This window comes from Perissodus microlepis, chromosome 15 (genome assembly GCF_051167445.1).
Source record: "Perissodus microlepis isolate ML-2025 ecotype Zambia chromosome 15, ASM5116744v1, whole genome shotgun sequence".
In the NCBI taxonomy this organism is placed as follows: domain Eukaryota; kingdom Metazoa; phylum Chordata; class Actinopteri; order Cichliformes; family Cichlidae; genus Perissodus; species Perissodus microlepis.
In genome coordinates, this window is record NC_140475.1 from 13,614,248 (window position 1) to 13,630,842 (window position 16,595).

Consider the following 16,595-nt stretch of genomic DNA (forward strand, 5'->3'; position numbering starts at 1 on the left):
TGGTGTCTAAGCTTTTCAATTTGTAAGTTGGGTCATGACTGTTGTAGATGCAAGCCTCAAGTTCTAAACTGTTCTGGTTGACATCTTTAACTGGCTATAACGAGGCCTCAGATGTAAACATCAGTTTAATTAAACTAATGCCGCTTGAATTTGCATAATGCACTTGTCTGAACACTGGGTTCAGACAAGGGCATTGACATGTGAAGTAAACTACATGGTGTAGTGTCATGGGCTGAGCTTCACATGAAGCATTAGGCTTAAATTATTTGTACAACATTGCTAAAACTTTCAAAAGGGTGTAGTAACTGTTCATAAATGCAATACTCTGTGGATGGGGAGCTCAATTCACAACCCAGTGTGGCTGACATCTTGCTGTTTGCCAAGGCTCATAAATGCTGAGTGATTCTTAGTGACTGTGAAAATGGTACTGACTGTGGTTAATACAGAACGAAGTATTCAAATTAAATGTCTATTCTGGTTTATACATGTAACTTGATACTCTACAAACAATTTGTGCTACTATGGCAAATTACAGAACTTCTGTAGTTGAGCAAGTTTATCTAACAGACTACTGACAGAATTGCTTCTCATAATCATATTTTAGTGACAATGCATTTGTGCACCTTCATAGCTTTTAATTTGTCTGTGCAACTTCTATACTTTAAACTAATCACCTGTAAATTATGATGACAATTTTGTGGTTCAATATTTTTTTCTAGTCTGTTTAATCCTATAGTTTCAGTGGCTTGGAGGGGTAAAAAAATATAAGAAATCTTTAATCACAGATCTTAATGAAATAAAATTGCTCTTGATATTAACTAATTTAAGAATAATCAACCCTTCAAGGGTTAAAATTGCACCACAAATCAAACTAGTTTCATTTTTATAATCCAGTTTTCACAAAAGGCAGCTTATGGTTGCCACAGATCAATGTTGTCCTAGCCCTTTAATTTATGTAGTCTTGTATAGATGCACCATAAAATCACACCCTCACCCATAAACTTCTAATTGAAATGTCAGCATATAGAGCACAACTCAAAATGCATGTGGAATAAGGACAATCACTGGCTACAGGGAAAGCCATAAATCGCTTTGACAAAACTTTCATGGACAAACTAAAGTACTTTTCTTGCTCTGACTGCCAGAAAGTGGAGTCAGCATCCATCTTGTGCTTCCAGGGAAGGAGACGACACATTTACAGCAACACCGGCTCAGACTCCCCCCGCACAGAAGTGGCTTGAGCAGATGGAGATAATGAATGAGTGCTGAAGGAAAGCATGTTCTTTAACCTCTCACTAAGGCAGGCAGCCGTTCTCACCTGGCTCAAGTCGGCCACGATTGTCCCAATTCCCAAGAAAACTGCAGTCAGCTGGATAAATACTAATAACCCAGTCCGCCCATCATCGCCAAGTGTTTTCCATACTCCTTCAAACCCACATCAAGGCTGCTATTTCTACTGCATATCAGACTTAACAGGTCATGCAGTTATAACACCCCTCCATACATCTCTTACACACCTGGATCAACTAGAAAGCATATGTAATGCTGTGATTTATGTTATGATGTTACAGCTCTACATTCACTAAGAAACAGACCCCCAAATGTCAGACCTCAACATGGTGTCTAACCAGATATTTTCTCCGGATGACATTACCATGCCTCTAGTAACACTGAGGAATCTTTTGACCAGATATGTCCTTCAGCATGCATATCAAACAAATATGTAGGACTGCTTTCTTGCATTTGTGCAATATCTCTAAAATTAGAAACATCCTGTCTTAGAGTGATCCTGAAGACCTAGTTCATGCATTTATTACTTCTAGGCGGGACGACTGTAATTGATATTATAAGGCTAAAAACTAACAGAAAAGCCTTTGGTTGATTCCAAATGCTTCTGTGAGAGCACATTTCTCTCATATTAGCTCTTATTAATTGATCCTTCAGCTTTCCAGCTTTTCTCTTCTGTGGAATGCTCTCTCTACTTTTAAGATTGGGTTTAAAACTTTCTTTTAAAGCATATAGTTAGGATGGGTTCAAGTGACCCCGAATCCTCCATTAGTTACACTGCTAATGGGGGCATCCCATGATGCTCTGAGTATTTGTTCTTCACTCTGTGTGTTTATACGACACTTTGCATTTAATCATTAGTTATTAATCTCTGGCCACAGTGCATCTTTCATCCCGTCTCCCTCCCCTCTGACCCCCCTGGTAACGACAGATGGCTGCCACTCCCCTAAGGCTGGTTCTGCCAGGGGTTTCTTCCAGTTAAAAAGGGAGTTTTTCCTTCTCAGTGTCACCAAAGTGCTGGCTCATTGGGGATTGTTTGACTGTTGGGGTTTTCTCTGTGTTGTTGTAGGTCTTTACCTTACAATATACAGCACTTTAAGGCCACTTGTGATTTGGCACTGTATCAGTAACACTGAATCAACTCCAATCCTTCTGTTGTTCCACTATTGAGAGCCTCCTGATAGCACAAGATCAGAAAGATGTGCAGAGGATGGCGAAAGTGGCCTCATTGGAACTACACTACTATGGAAAGATGCACTGGTCGACTGCTCAAGAAAGCAGAGTACTCCATTTAGTACATTTGATTTAATTAGCTTCATTTACCATTCATGAGCTGCTGAATGTCATTTAAAAAAATAAAATTCCAAAGTATCTATTTATGAAGAAATATTTTGAAGTGGAAAAATGCACCCACCACACTAAAGAAATCCCAGTTAATGCCTCTGAAAACGTGTGGAAATTGTTCCTGTGGGCTGTAAAATGAGTCACTTTATACTGATGCATGTTGAAGAAAACTACAAATATTTATTGGGCTTACTAAAGTACAAAAGCAACCTTAAATGATTATGATTCTAATCAGTCCTTTGGCTACTCTAGGCACCACGTTGGATCTTTCATTTGCATCCTCTATCATACAAGAACAAATATTCTGGTCTTCCTCCTGCCAGACAGCAATGTGTCTCCAAGCTAAGCTGTCCTCCAATCATATCTAGTCTGGCACCCCCCAATGAAAATATTGGCACCTTCATTTCTCCAGCTTTGACTGCAGTTTTTGTGAGTGCCACCATCTCAAAACCACACGTCTCTCCATATCATAAACCTTACGTTTGTCTTTTAAGACACATGGTCACTAGTATTCCTCTTGTGAATGCACACTCACCTCTGCAAGAGTCCTTAACCCAAAGAGGTACATTGAATTATGACTTCTCACATAATTTGATAGGCGAGGCAACATAACTGACTACATACTCAGAATTACAGTTGGAAAACTCAAATTTCCACATGTAGCAAAGCGGAGGAACAGACAATAAAGGTGAATTTAAAAAAAAAAAAAAAAAAAAAAATCTTTATTGTATCAACTCATAATTACTGGTCCAAATGTCACAAATGATTTTGAACTTTGTTCCTCTGAGATATGTCTTTTACCTGTGGAGAGAAGAGAATGAGGAAAGTTAACAGTAACCAATTTCAACAGGCTGAAAAGAAAATTAGTCTGAGACAGAAGTACTATGGAACACCATGTTCTCTTCTTTTTCTGGGTCAAACCCTTGAAACAAAGTGTTCCGTTATAAAGGACCTCATACTATACCTTTTCTGTACTCTGGGTCTGAACATTGCCCATTACAAATGCCACCTAACGGATTTCTGGCATCACAGATCACAACGTCACAGTGGACGAAGACCTAGAAGATGCAAGTGTTATTATGAGTACTGATTTGCATGTGCAGTTTTCTGAACCATGGATTTTTTTATTATTTTATTTATTTATTTTTAAACAGGCCGAGTTACCTGAGGACTTAGATCCTCTTCATTTTCAGTAAAGGCAAACATCTGGACCTCAAAGCGCTTGAAGTGAGAGGGATACTGAACCCTAGCATCAGTCCACACAGGATGGAAGACCACATGGTGTGGGTCTGTGTGTGGACAGCTGGACAATTTCAAAGACACGTTAAAAGAAATTAAATTTTGTCCCCCTACTCCATCCTTGCATCAGTATGAAGGAAGAGCTTATGCTAATACGCAAACACCAGCTTGAGCGTTACCCGTTTATGATCAGATCCCATCTGGGTTGGGACATCTTGTCCTCATCCAATGTCGCCCAGCAGTTCTCCAGCTCCAGTGATACTTGATTTGTTGCACTCATGAGCTCCACCTCAAAATACAGCGACTGCTGGAGATATTTCATGATGGGAGAGTCCTCGAGTCTGTAAAACTCTCTGAAGGAGTCGTCTAAGTGCAGAGAGACAGCATGAATTGACATTAATGACAGGAGGCTTTGAACAACATAATCAGCTCAGGACATTGAGGTTTTTCCTCTCACAAGTGACATTTGCATTCTCACAAATGCTGCATATACACCAGCCAATTATGGCCATGCACGGACCTACTTACTTGGGAGCTGCCAGCTCCCAGAACAAATTCCTTATTTGCTTCTTGCATAAAGCTCAATATCCAAATTTTCTGGGATGTTAGAATAAAAACTCAGATTTAGTGAAGGCTTAGCTACTTTAATGAGAGCTGCGCCTAGGGATGAAATTCAAAGTAGAATGACAAAAACTATACATTTAATACCAACTCCTTACACGCAATAGACAAGGCATTTTAGATTATAGGAGCTCCTGGAGTAAAAACCGTTGGAAGCTGATGGTCAACATTAAGCAGGAAAAATTAGCCACATGCTGATGACAGCAACCTTTAAAGTCTGAACCATCTAGTTGCCAGAAATTTTAAAATGTTTTCAAAAACTATTAGATCTTCTAGAGATAAAGCAGTAAGGTTTAGTTAGTAAAGGTAGTTAAAGATGAATTTAAAATTGCTTAATGATTTGAGGATGATTTCCAGTTTAAGGGAGTTTTTGGGAGAAGAATCTTAAATCTCTCCACAGTGCTGGAGTTGTATTTGTGTTGTGGAGGGGAAAAATGAAATTATGCCAACTTCTTACCCACAGAAAGTCTCATTGCCACTTGCAGCTGGCCTTTTGCATTTTCAGCATATGGTTCACTCCTGCGAGGTCTGGTGTGGAAGGACACAGCGTGGGTTGTGTTGAGGTCGTAGTAACATGAAACCTTTAGCCTAGAAGACAAGCCATGAGATTTGAATGCAGTCAGAGGTGCAAAGACCAGAGAGAAAATTCCTACAGACATTCATCTTCGTCTCAGGATCAAAGATTGAATAAGGGATAACGCAAAGCTGAAGGAGTCCATTTAGTCCAGAGATTCAAGTTACTTTTAACAACTTTAGTCTCCTAATAACGATCAGACACTCACGCAAATTCTGCTTCCTCAGAGTCTGATGTACTTTTTGTTTCGAGGTCATGTGGCACAGAGATGTCATTTTCGTAGAGCATCGCATTGGGCAAAAACTAAGAGAACAAAGTTAAAGACAATACATCAGATCAGCCTCAGCATTAATAGTCTGTATTAGTCATCAAGTTGTGCAGTGACAATACCTTTCTGGTAGTCCCACAGGAGTTAGCAGTGAAGACAAAGTAAGCGTAGCGGTCATCACTGTAGACTGGACCGCAGGTGGGGTCAAGCAGCGTGAGCTCACTGGGGTTCAGGCTGGGAACAGACTCCAGTTTCACAGCCAGAGTGGTTATGGTACCATTAGGGAAACACTCTGAAAAGAAAAGTTTAAACACTAGACTCGAACTCGCCAATGAAAAGTTATTTAAACAAGAAACCCAAACCAACCAGTGAGCGGTGAGAAGAAATTGCAAGCCATCGAGAAGTCACTGATGGGCACGTTAGATTCTGGATCCTTCAGGATCACGTCAATTCTGGTCCTAATGGAAGTTGGTGTAATAGCCTGAAACATTGTTCAAGTTAGAGCAAGCAGGACGTTAAACAGAAGATTCTCATCTACAGCAAAGCACAAAATACCTCAAACTCAACATCAGGGGCTGCAAACGGCACAACAAGATTGAAGTGAGTTCCATTCTCCATGTAGCCATACTGCTGAGCCAAACCTGGTGTCAGCAGTCGCTTTCCCACCATGGTCTGAAAGTTGAAGTCTGAGGTTCCATGTTTCACAAGGACATAAAAGTTCTGGTAATCACAGCTTCCAGAGACCGAAGGAGGAACTGCAGATAGATTAAAAATGCATCAAGAACCCCGGCCTGCGGCTGGTGCAAGGTCATGACAAACATTTTAGGCTTGCGTGTTTACATTTGTATATAAACAGCCATACAGACCCCTGTCTTCCAGTGTGGCTTCCAGGTAAGCCGTGTGAGAAAATGGAGCAAACTCATTCAGCACCAGCAAACCAAAGGTCAGGTGAAGAGAGTAGACTATAAATCCCATTCCCCTCTGTAGGGAAATGGAAAGATTAGTAGTTAAATATGCATTAATATTCTGCCCCCAAGCTGAAATTAAATCTTACCGATTGTAGCACGGCAGGGTCTGTGAAGGGCACTTCAAGTGTAAAGACTTTCAAGCTGCTGTTAGGGGACACATGCTCTCTGATGTTAAAGCCTCTGGCATGGCACTGTGCTATAGTCAAAACCTCAGAGGGGAAGGTGATGTTCATCAGCGTCACGTCAGGAGCAAAATGCCCAAGCACCAGCTTAAACACTTGCTGCTTCGGAACAGTCTCTGTAGGGACGAGAAAAGAGGAATTCAGTGAGCTTGCACTTTACACAAATAATCATAATATATGATAAGTGGGATGGTGAGACTCGCCGTCAAAAACTTGAAGATTCAGTGACAACAAAGGCGTCGTGATGGGAAACAAGACTTTGTATCTTGTGTCTTCTCCATCTTCAGTCCAGAGCAACTCCAGCATGGGTTCGATTGTGTAGGAGAGGAGATACCGATTTCCCTGGATATGGCTCTGTTTATCATTTTAAAACCAAGAATTTGTCATTATGACTACTCCTGCTTTTAGATATGTTCCATTAGAACAAAAGTTGTAATAATTCTTTATAAGATTCCTGCTTTAATGCTTGTAGAGCAACTCTTTTGGAGGCTCAGCTTTGGAAATGGGCCCTCATTTCACAGTGAAAAGTGGCTTTTACTACTTTGCCATCTTAAAAGGCCAAGGAAGCCATTTATCAGTATATACTTGATACAAATCTTGATTTCTTATAAAAACAACTGCCTTTCACCTTAAAGTATCCACCGTCGGCCCCAACAGGAATCTGAACAATGATGTACGAGTTGTCGGCAGACAGCTTGGCCGGCATCTGAGTAGGATCAAGCGTCTGACCGTTGATTCCTAAGTACACCTCCAAGAGCTGAACCCGCCCAGAGGACATTAAGGGGTCAATGCGTTGGGGCAGGCGCCAAGTGATCATGGTGGGCGTGAAGGAAACACTATGACCTGCACATAAGGCACAATACGAGGCCAAAACAGACACTCTACTATAGAGGATTTAGAGGCTACAAGGTCTGCTGGCAGACAACTTTGCTAACAGCTTAGCATTTCTAAACCACACATGCATACAAGTCTTCATCTTAAACCTGGGACAGACAGCAAGTTAATATTTCTAAATGTCCAAATGCATCACCACCCTAGGAATAATGGAGAAGACTAGAAAAAACAAATTTGCGGGTTTAACTGCTAAAGCCTTCAGGTTTTAAACAAGATGACACAGGCTCCCTGCAGCTTTCACATGGTTAGAGTTTAATTACCGTCCAGCACTGGACAAGCAGCTACAGCATCAACTCGAGCAGTCAGCCACTGCTTCTCAAAGATAGTCGAGGTTTTGAACACCTTCATGGGCACCCCTGCTACCTGCAGGGTGAGATAACCATTTAATACATTGAAGATAAAGCATGTGTGCAAAAGAGCAGTTCGTTAGAATGTGGAAATGCAGGCTAATGGGCCATATGTCAGACCGTAACAAGTTTAAAAAGGTAGTCTGATCATATAATGAATCTAAATCCAATTGGTTACTGACTGCAAGTGTGAGCCATCTAATGGGCTACAAGTACTTTAACCAGAGTCTGTCTGTAGAACAAGATGCCAGGTCATGTCAGGCATGTGTGAAAAGCATGAGATCTGCAGTTTACTCACAGTCTGGGTGTACGTTGCCAGTGCAGACTTTGAACTCCGGAGAATCACCCTGGTGGGAGTGTTTCCTACCCCGTACCCCCTTTGGTGGGCCTCAGTCGCCTTCATGATCCTCTCCTCAGGTGTGAAGAACACAACTGTTGTGATTATGTATCCTGCGTCTATGGGGCGTTTCTGTAAGGCAAACACCAAATCGTGACTTTACATGCAGAGATGGTGTCTGAGAATAAACGAGAGGCCAAACGAGCTCCTCTAACCTCTGCGGCTCGTCGAGTATAAGCAAACTCTGGACTGCCCTGTTGCTCGGAATATGCAGGACGGCCATAATCATCTGCAGCTGCCCTCGTCACGGACACCTAGAAACAAGACCCTTCGAGTCAATGATAAGCCATCTCTCACCTCTCCAGGAACTGTTTTAGCCTTGATGCTCTTATGGGCTATAGCACCACTATCATATAGATGGGAACATGACCACAGAAGGTTTTGCTGCAGTCACTTGCCTCCATATAGTTGTGGTCACAGACGATTTCCCTGAAGGCCCAGGGAGTGTAGCGGCAGGTTTTAACCACCTGGTACACCTCGTCTTCAAACAACTGGTTTCCATGCAGTCGAAGATGCAAAGCAGTGGTGAATTCTTTATCGTCCTACAAAAAAATAAATAAGTTAAAAAAAAAGAAAAAAAAAAGAAAAAAAAAAGTTAATACTAGAAGCATAGGACACACATTGGGTGCTTTGAAAAAAGAAAACAAAAAACCAAACAACAACCTCTAATAATTCTGTCTTTATCTTTGTTACGTTACCACATTGTGAGCAAAACAGTTTTGAAGAGAGGCATAAATCAAGGCGTTTCCCAGCAGATCAATCTTCACACTGATGCCACACTGCGAGGCTAAACTTGGCGTAAGAGGAATTGCAGTGTTATCTGAGGAGAGGATAAGGAACACACCAAAAAAAAAAAAAAAAAAGTGAGAAAAATTAAGCTTAAGAGGCAAGAAGCCAAAGAAATAATTTTTAGCTTACTCATGACGGCAGTAATTTTCATAAGATTTCCTCCAAGTGGACCAACATCCACACGCATCACATTCCCCAGACACTGAGCGGTGATATCTGGAAATAAACATTTATGTGAGTAAGTAGGCAGTAGTTTGATTAAGTGACATTTTTAGGAAAAACTATAAAAAATAAATGAATAAAACTTACTTAAAGGGGGCCTCTTTTGAGCCTGTGTGTTCATAACAACTACCAAAAGAATGAACCACCTGAAAAACAACTTAGTCAGTTAAAGACAAAAATCTGAAAGTTTGACTAAAAAGGTTCTTAGAAAAATAAAGCTACAAACCCCAATCCTAATGAGTGACCCATGGCACAAGAGGTGGGGAAGTGGTAATCTTAGCGTCTCTGTTTTTGCCGTTTTTAAAGAAGTTTGTAGGGGACCTAAAGGCTCCTCTTTGGGTAAGATGAGGGAGGTTGCAGCCACACACAGGTGGATCTCGTTGGAGCCTGATGAGGTTGATTGGGTGGAAGTGAGTTTTAACCAGAGCTGCAAAAATGCTGACGGCACTTGTACTGGAATTAAATTCAAATATGCTTGTCCAACCAAATGAACTGTTGTAAAGTAAATAATTAATAAAATGAAGTATGTGTGTTTGTTTTGTTTTATTATATACTGAGAATTCATCCAAACTCTGAACAGCATTTAAAAATTAAAAGTTATAGTACAAAACCAAAGCAGAAATGAATTTTAAAAAGGCAGCGGTGTTTTGTACTATTGCTAATAATTGCTGGTTTTACGTTCTTCAGTTGAGGGAGCAAGTCTATGTGAATAAAGTAAAATAAAAATGAAGGTGTGAGATTTTTCATACAATCTTTTTCATACAACCCGCCTAAGTTGAAATGAGTGGTACAAATTTTAAAATGTGACAAATTCAGAGTAAAACCAATTGAAAAAAGTCAGAATAAAGTTGGGGTCTTGAGAGGTGCCACTGGGGTCAGAAGATATCAATAGAATAACTATCAACAACCCTTGTGTAGCCCTGAAGATTTGTACACAAATTTATTCAGAAAGCACATAGATATTAAAATGGCAAATTGAGTTTTTAAGTCCTAAAGAGCAGGAAGCACTCAGGAAATCCCCTGTGCTTTTAGGAAGTGAAGAAATAGATTTTATGGAGGGTCAAAACTGCTAAAAATCAAAACAAACAAAGATACTTCAGACAAATTATCATCAAATGCACCATAAAATATTATTATAGTTAATTTAGAAAGCATGAAGTAATTTCATATTTCTGTATTATTTAGGTTTTCATCAATCCCCCTATTTATTGTTTAGTTCATTTTATTTTATTATTTATTTTTCCTCCACTAAAACATTATTAATTAAACTTAAAAAAAAAATACAACATACCTTAAGTAAATACTTATACAATCCAGCAATAAAAGCAAACAAAATAAATTATATCAGTTTTTTTTTAATGCCTGCATTAATTTATTTTAATAATTTTTTTTAATAGCATATACATTTATTTTGTCAAATGTTTTTGTGCTTCTTAATCTTGGCAGTTTTGGTCTTCCGTATCGCACACAGAAGTTGTGGGAGATGCTGAGGTTTCTTTCTTTGAGGGGATAAAAACACGGAGTTTGGTAAGTTATAAAACCTGATTTATAAACGTTGAACAGCAGCTGTTTGATGAGTAGCGTTTTAGAGTCTGGTTTGGCAGTTCGCCTCCCGGCAGCGCTTTCTCAAAGTGGATTCAAATGTCATTTATTAGTTACTTCGCTCTCTGCAGCCAGTGCGCTGTCTCCGCGCTGGTTCAACTGCAGCTGTTTCACTCAAATACAGAACAAGTGAGGTTTGTAAGGGACATTGAACACATCTGAAGTGACATTTAAAGAGTGAGTAAGTGATAGCCCAGGACAGAAACATAATCATTTTGGAGGCTCTTTTAAAATAAAGCGACTAGGTTACATACGTCATAAATTTCTCAAGAGGTGTTCCCAGTCTCTCGCTGCCCTCTCCTCTCCTCCCTCGCCCCTCCCTGTTCCCTAGAAAAGGGAACAAACTGCCTCCGTGCTTCTGTCCCGCCTCCAGCTCTTCTTGTCCCGTCCGGGGAGCTGCGGCGCCTCACTCCCTCCGCTGACCTGCTCTGTGCGGCATTTCAGGAGAAGATGAAAAGCAAAACGGCAGGATAAAAGTTCCTTTTCATGGAAAGAAACGCTCCAAATACAGGTATGTTTTTCAACCTTTGCATTAAGACCCTATAATTAACAGACTTATCAGGTCCTTATTAACCAATTAAAAAAAACAAAAAACTTTAATTTGAAAAACTCAGCTTCACTTAAACCAGCTTAGTGTCTAGAATTCAACTGTTTAAAAATATCTACACAAAAATGTAGAGGAGGGCTGGAAATCAGTTTGTAAAATGATATTTTTCTAGTGGTAATCCCATACATGTGACAGCACCTCATGCCTCTCTGCTCTCTCAGTATAAGCCATTTCCTGTGTGTGCGGTATTGATCCCCCTCCCTCCGTCCGAAGACTAATGTATTCTACAAACAGTGCAGTCAAATGTGTCTTGATAGAAACCATCCATTTAAACGTTACAGTTAGTCTTCACTGGGGAATCCTTGTGGACATTTTAGTTGTCATTAAAAAAAGACACAAAAAGTCTGCTAGAATGAACTGACTTCACTGTAAATGTGTTTTCAGGATCATGGGGTATGGGCAAATCCTCCACCGGCGAGGGGATGAGGAGGACCAGGTCCACCTCAATGTGGGAGGGGTACGGCATGAACTGGATCCTGATATGGTGCTCCGCTTTCCTCACACGCGTTTGGCTCGTCTGCTGTGCTGCCAGAGCGAGGCGGCAATCCTGGAGCTGTGTGACGACTACAGCCCGGCTGAGAAGGAGTACTACTTTGACAGGAATCCTCGGGTTTTCCTCTGCGTGCTTAACTTTTACCACACGGGACAAATCCACATGATGGAGGAGTTGTGCGTTTTTTCTTTCTGCCAGGAGATTGAGTACTGGGGCATCAAGGAGCTCCACCTCAGCCCCTGCTGCAGCAACTGGTACCACGAGAGGAAGGAGTACATCGAGGACAGAGACTGGGACATCAGGAGCGAAGACCAGCAGGAGCCGAGCTTCGACTCCTCGTTTGAGGAGCTCTCTGCTCTCGATAAAGACCTCGCCAAGTTTAAAGGTGCCTGGTGTGCAGAAATTCGCAGCTACGTGTGGCTCAGACTGGAGGATCCGGGTCACTCGAGAGCCTCGAAGATCATTGCTGTGGCTTCCCTAAGTGTGGTGTTGACCTCCATCGTTGCCATGTGTGTTCACAGCATGCCAGAGTTTCAGCGTGTGGATGACAGTGACAGGCCCATCGAGGACCCCGTGCTCACTAGACTGGAGGCGGTTTGCATCGTCTGCTTCTCCGCAGAGTTCATAATCAGGTTAATTGTCGCGCCCTCCCGATGGAAGTTTCTCGGAAACCCCTTGAACATAATCGACGCCGCTTCGATTTTGCCATTTTATGCCACTTTAGCTCTGGAGACCGCCGACGAGGATAGCGCCGAGGAGAACGAGGACATAGAAAACGTGGGGAAAGTGGTGCAGGTTCTGCGCCTCATGCGGGTTCTCAGAATCCTCAAACTGGCCCGCCACTCCATTGGACTGCGAGCGCTGGGGGCCACCGTCCGCCACAGCTACCAAGAGGTGGGCCTGCTCCTTCTCTTCCTCTCAGTGGGAATCTCCATCTTTTCTGCTCTCATCTACTTCGCGGAGAAGGAAGAGGACACCGATTTGGGGACGATACCTTCAGGTTGGTGGTGGGCCACAATCACCATGACCACAGTCGGCTACGGGGACACCTGCCCCGTGACGGTGGCGGGGAAGATTGTGGCCACCGTGTGTATCATCTGTGGCCTGCTAGTGGTGGCTCTTCCCATCACCATCATCTTTAACAAGTTTTCAAAGTACTATCAAAGAAACAAAGCCATGGAGGGACAGTGCATCACCAAGCCCGAAAGACAAGACCCAGAACTCCCTCATTACAACATCAGGGAACTGTTAACGGGAAGCGTGTATCCCTTTATAGGAAGCATCGCCTTTAGGAACAGTGGGAGCAGCGGAGGGGACGATACGGACGCCTCCAGTCTCCAGGACATCGAGGTGTACGATAATGACGCTTGTGAAAATGGAGCAGCCAAATGAGATTCCTGCCATTTCACCGAGCATCACTCCCTTTATGACTGCGAGTCAGTCACTGCCTCTCGGGGCAGAGTGCTCCATCACTGACCCTGCCTTCCTGCACTGTCTTCCCCCTGCAATTTGACAGAGAAATATTGTGGCCATGAAGTTTTTTCCCTCCTCTATCTCTCTCTCTTTCTCTCTCTCTCCCGCTCTCTGTCTACAGGGGGAATAGCTGTGGCTGAAATATACAGCGTCGCTAAAACCGGGAAATCTAAAGGGAATTATCTGAACCTTGCTCAGAGGTTTGAAAGCCCATTTTCTGCTTGAGAAAACTGCAATGATGCATGTAGGAGGCCATAATGTTAATGTTTTTCAAAGTAATGTCCTTTATTGATTTCCTGCTTGCTGAAAAGTTCAGACAGAGAGTTTGCCAAATGCAAAAGTCTAGGATGACAACAGCACAGTTTGATGTTTAAAAATGGCGTTATAGATCTCAACGTTGGCTGCATGACCAAAAGTAAGTGCATTTTGAAAGAGAGTAATAAAAATAGTAGAATTAGGCACAAAAATTGATGAAGAGAGGTGTCACATTCCTCTCAGAGCACCGTGGAAGTCGCTGATGTGCTGGGTTTTTATTTCGTTTTTGTTCGTTTTGGACAGTTCTGGCATCTCGGGGAAAGGGGAACTCATGTGGACATGAAATAAAACTCACAAGACAGGTGCTGCTCATTTGTGCCTGTTCAGATAAGCTTAAGATTCAGGCGTTTGCATTTATTTCTTCTCGCGAGTTTAAACTCACATCAGGTAATCAATGTGCCGAATGTACTTTTTGAGGAGTGCAACACTTTGAAAATGCAAAGAAACCTTCTTTTTTGTGGTATTCTTCAGCCTTATCTCTCCCTGAATGTATTGATCTCCTGTCCCCTGTTATAATTTCTGCTTGGATGGACGCTGCCCTACCAAACTTTTCTTTGTAGGCGTCTAAAGGTGCTCATGCAGCTGACCGGAAACAATTCAAACATGAATTTGATGGCGGTTGAGGAAAAAACATTTAAAAGCACCTTAAAAGGCTGCACGAGAAGCCGGTTTCTGTTCAAACACACAGACTAACTGAGGCTTAACCTGAACAGATAAACGGCATTACCGTCTGATTATTCCTTAGAAGTAACAAATGAGTTTCGATCACTTGGTTTCGTGTATCAGGTGTGCTCAGTAACCAGATTAGCATATTGCTTATTCCACACTTTGGGTTTATTGCCTTTGTCAGTTGCATTTTATTGTAATGACAGAACTGGCGCAGACATGCACAAGTGAAGAGCACAGTTGATGGCATACAGTACGTGACAGTGATTTTGCAGGCATGCATGCAGTGTGCATCTTTCCAGAGGCACGACTGTCCGTATTTGTCAGGATATCTTTCTAAAAAACAAACAAAAAAAAAAAACATGTGAGGAGTCACCACATGAATAAAGGGAAATATTGGACGATTTCTGCTCTCCATTCAATTCTTGTTTGAACTGCTCGCACCTCATGCCCTTCACTGAGAGGTCACAGTTAGACATCATTCACGTTAAGGCCCCGAAGCATCCGCTGCAACAAAATGAAAGGAAGTAACGATCTCATACATTTGAGGCACTGTTAGAATAATGGTTACAATAAAATGGTAGTGCTGCTTTTCTGAAATGTAGATTGCTGTGAATATTGCGCAGTGATAATAATAATAAGGCACAACACCTCTTAACAGAGTAAAATACTAAAGTCGAGGTTCCGTTATTCGGCCACGATACAATTTTTTATGACTTCTTGATGCAGATAAAAATAAACATCAAAAGAACACTAAAGGTTTTTGTAAAAAAGACTTTTTATACGACTGAAAAACCTGTACACACTCATATATGTCTTTACACTTAGTCGGTGAGGACAATATTTAATTGAAAACCAAATCTGTAATCTTTATTCAATGTATGTGTGAGCATGTATATCTCTGTATGTGTTAAGAAATCTGCCCCAGGACATTCAGCTGACAATGCAACACAGTTGGCAACAGATAACTGCACAGATATCTGTTCCTCACCATTACTCACAGCCCTGTGGCTTCTTGGGCTTTGGTTTTGAAGAGGGAAGTGGATTTCAATATCTTGTATAGGCTTCCTATATAGCCCATTTCACATAGCAGGTGGTGTCTCTTATCTATTTATTAAGTTTGCACTGTAGCATGACAACAGTTGCACCTAGGTTCAAATGTTTAGTTGATGTTGCTCTTACGTTGCACATATTCCTGCAAGCATTTCCATTTCCAGTCCTCAAATAATTCAAATATTACAGTTTTTTATTTTAGTGTAAATGCCTGGATACCAGAAAGTTTCACAAGGAAGAACCGGCTGCCAGAAGCCAAACAGTTTATTATTCAGCACCTGCCTCATAACTGTTTGCAGATGCTTCCATTTTTTTTATGTAGACCTTTATACTTCTATATTACTATTTGGACTCCTTCCCTCAAAGGTCAACACAGTAAAGATGAACAGTTATAGAGACAGAGTGCAGTGGAGTCATGGCTTCTACTGGAGGAGAAAATTGCATGTGCTGGTAAAAATGATGGATACCTCAAAACTTCTGTGTTGTGAGATCAACTAAAAACAGTGAAAAGAACATGGAATTAATTGTTTATAAGCTGTTGAACAGAAAAAGGAAGCCTTTCATGAGGTGACATCGGGTGATTTTCAGGTGGGATTCAGAGGGATTCTGATCTACTGGATTGCTACTGATTGTGTAGCAGAAAGCATTTTATCCTCAATAAGCCAAAAATGAAAATTTGTTAAAAGTGCCTTAGTTAACTACAGTAGTAATAATAGGTTTCATATATATAGTTGGATGTCAGCTAACTATATATGAAGGGTGTAAACAGACTGGCAGCAATGTGGTGATGAGAAATTTCAATGAAATTCAGCAACTTATAGCAATGACAGACAAAACAACTGACCGACAGACTTAGTATAAGGTGGATATATCAGCCATCAGTTAGTGCAGACCTGTCATGAAGCCCTGACCTGAGTGCTTTTGGTGTTTTGAAACCAAAGGATGGATTAATGAGTGCTAACCCTGGCTATTCCTCCTTTCTGACTCGTCATGATTTACAAAATGAACATCATGCTTTATTCAGTATGACCTGAAGGTAGCGACTGAGCCTGTAAAGTTTTATCACAGAGCAAGAGAGCTGCAGACGTCCATACAAGTGGAAGTCTTTCTGCAATCAGAGCAGTCGAACTCTTCTGGCCATTGTTAGGTGGTTGCTCAGCAACGTGATGATAATACGTCGTGCATATTTCAAATTTTGTGGATATAAATGAGATGTTAGTGTTGTGACTATAGTACATGCTTAGAAGCTACAAA

General features: G+C 41.4%; 2 protein-coding genes across 2 annotated transcripts; one reads left to right on the forward strand and one right to left on the reverse strand.

Moving 5' to 3' along the window:
- Positions 1 to 3,332: 3,332 nt before the first annotated feature.
- LOC146371884 (uncharacterized) lies at positions 3,333 to 9,523 on the reverse strand. The gene is made up of 21 exons (XM_084954288.1): positions 9,359 to 9,523; positions 9,220 to 9,278; positions 9,040 to 9,126; positions 8,820 to 8,941; positions 8,520 to 8,663; positions 8,277 to 8,375; positions 8,023 to 8,193; positions 7,638 to 7,740; positions 7,112 to 7,326; positions 6,687 to 6,837; positions 6,388 to 6,599; positions 6,200 to 6,314; positions 5,889 to 6,088; positions 5,700 to 5,814; positions 5,456 to 5,625; positions 5,274 to 5,368; positions 4,949 to 5,079; positions 4,050 to 4,236; positions 3,796 to 3,934; positions 3,596 to 3,689; positions 3,333 to 3,432 (listed from the first exon to the last, which is right to left on the reverse strand). Exons 1-21 carry the CDS (start codon positions 9,379 to 9,381, stop codon positions 3,362 to 3,364), a joined length of 2,703 nt encoding a protein of 900 aa, XP_084810414.1. The 5' UTR covers positions 9,382 to 9,523; the 3' UTR covers positions 3,333 to 3,361.
- A 1,310-nt stretch (positions 9,524 to 10,833) lies between these two features.
- kcns3b (potassium voltage-gated channel, delayed-rectifier, subfamily S, member 3b) lies at positions 10,834 to 13,817 on the forward strand. The gene is made up of 2 exons (XM_084954292.1): positions 10,834 to 11,245; positions 11,726 to 13,817. Exon 2 carries the CDS (start codon positions 11,730 to 11,732, stop codon positions 13,224 to 13,226), a length of 1,497 nt encoding a protein of 498 aa, XP_084810418.1. The 5' UTR covers positions 10,834 to 11,245; positions 11,726 to 11,729; the 3' UTR covers positions 13,227 to 13,817.
- Positions 13,818 to 16,595: the final 2,778 nt, after the last annotated feature.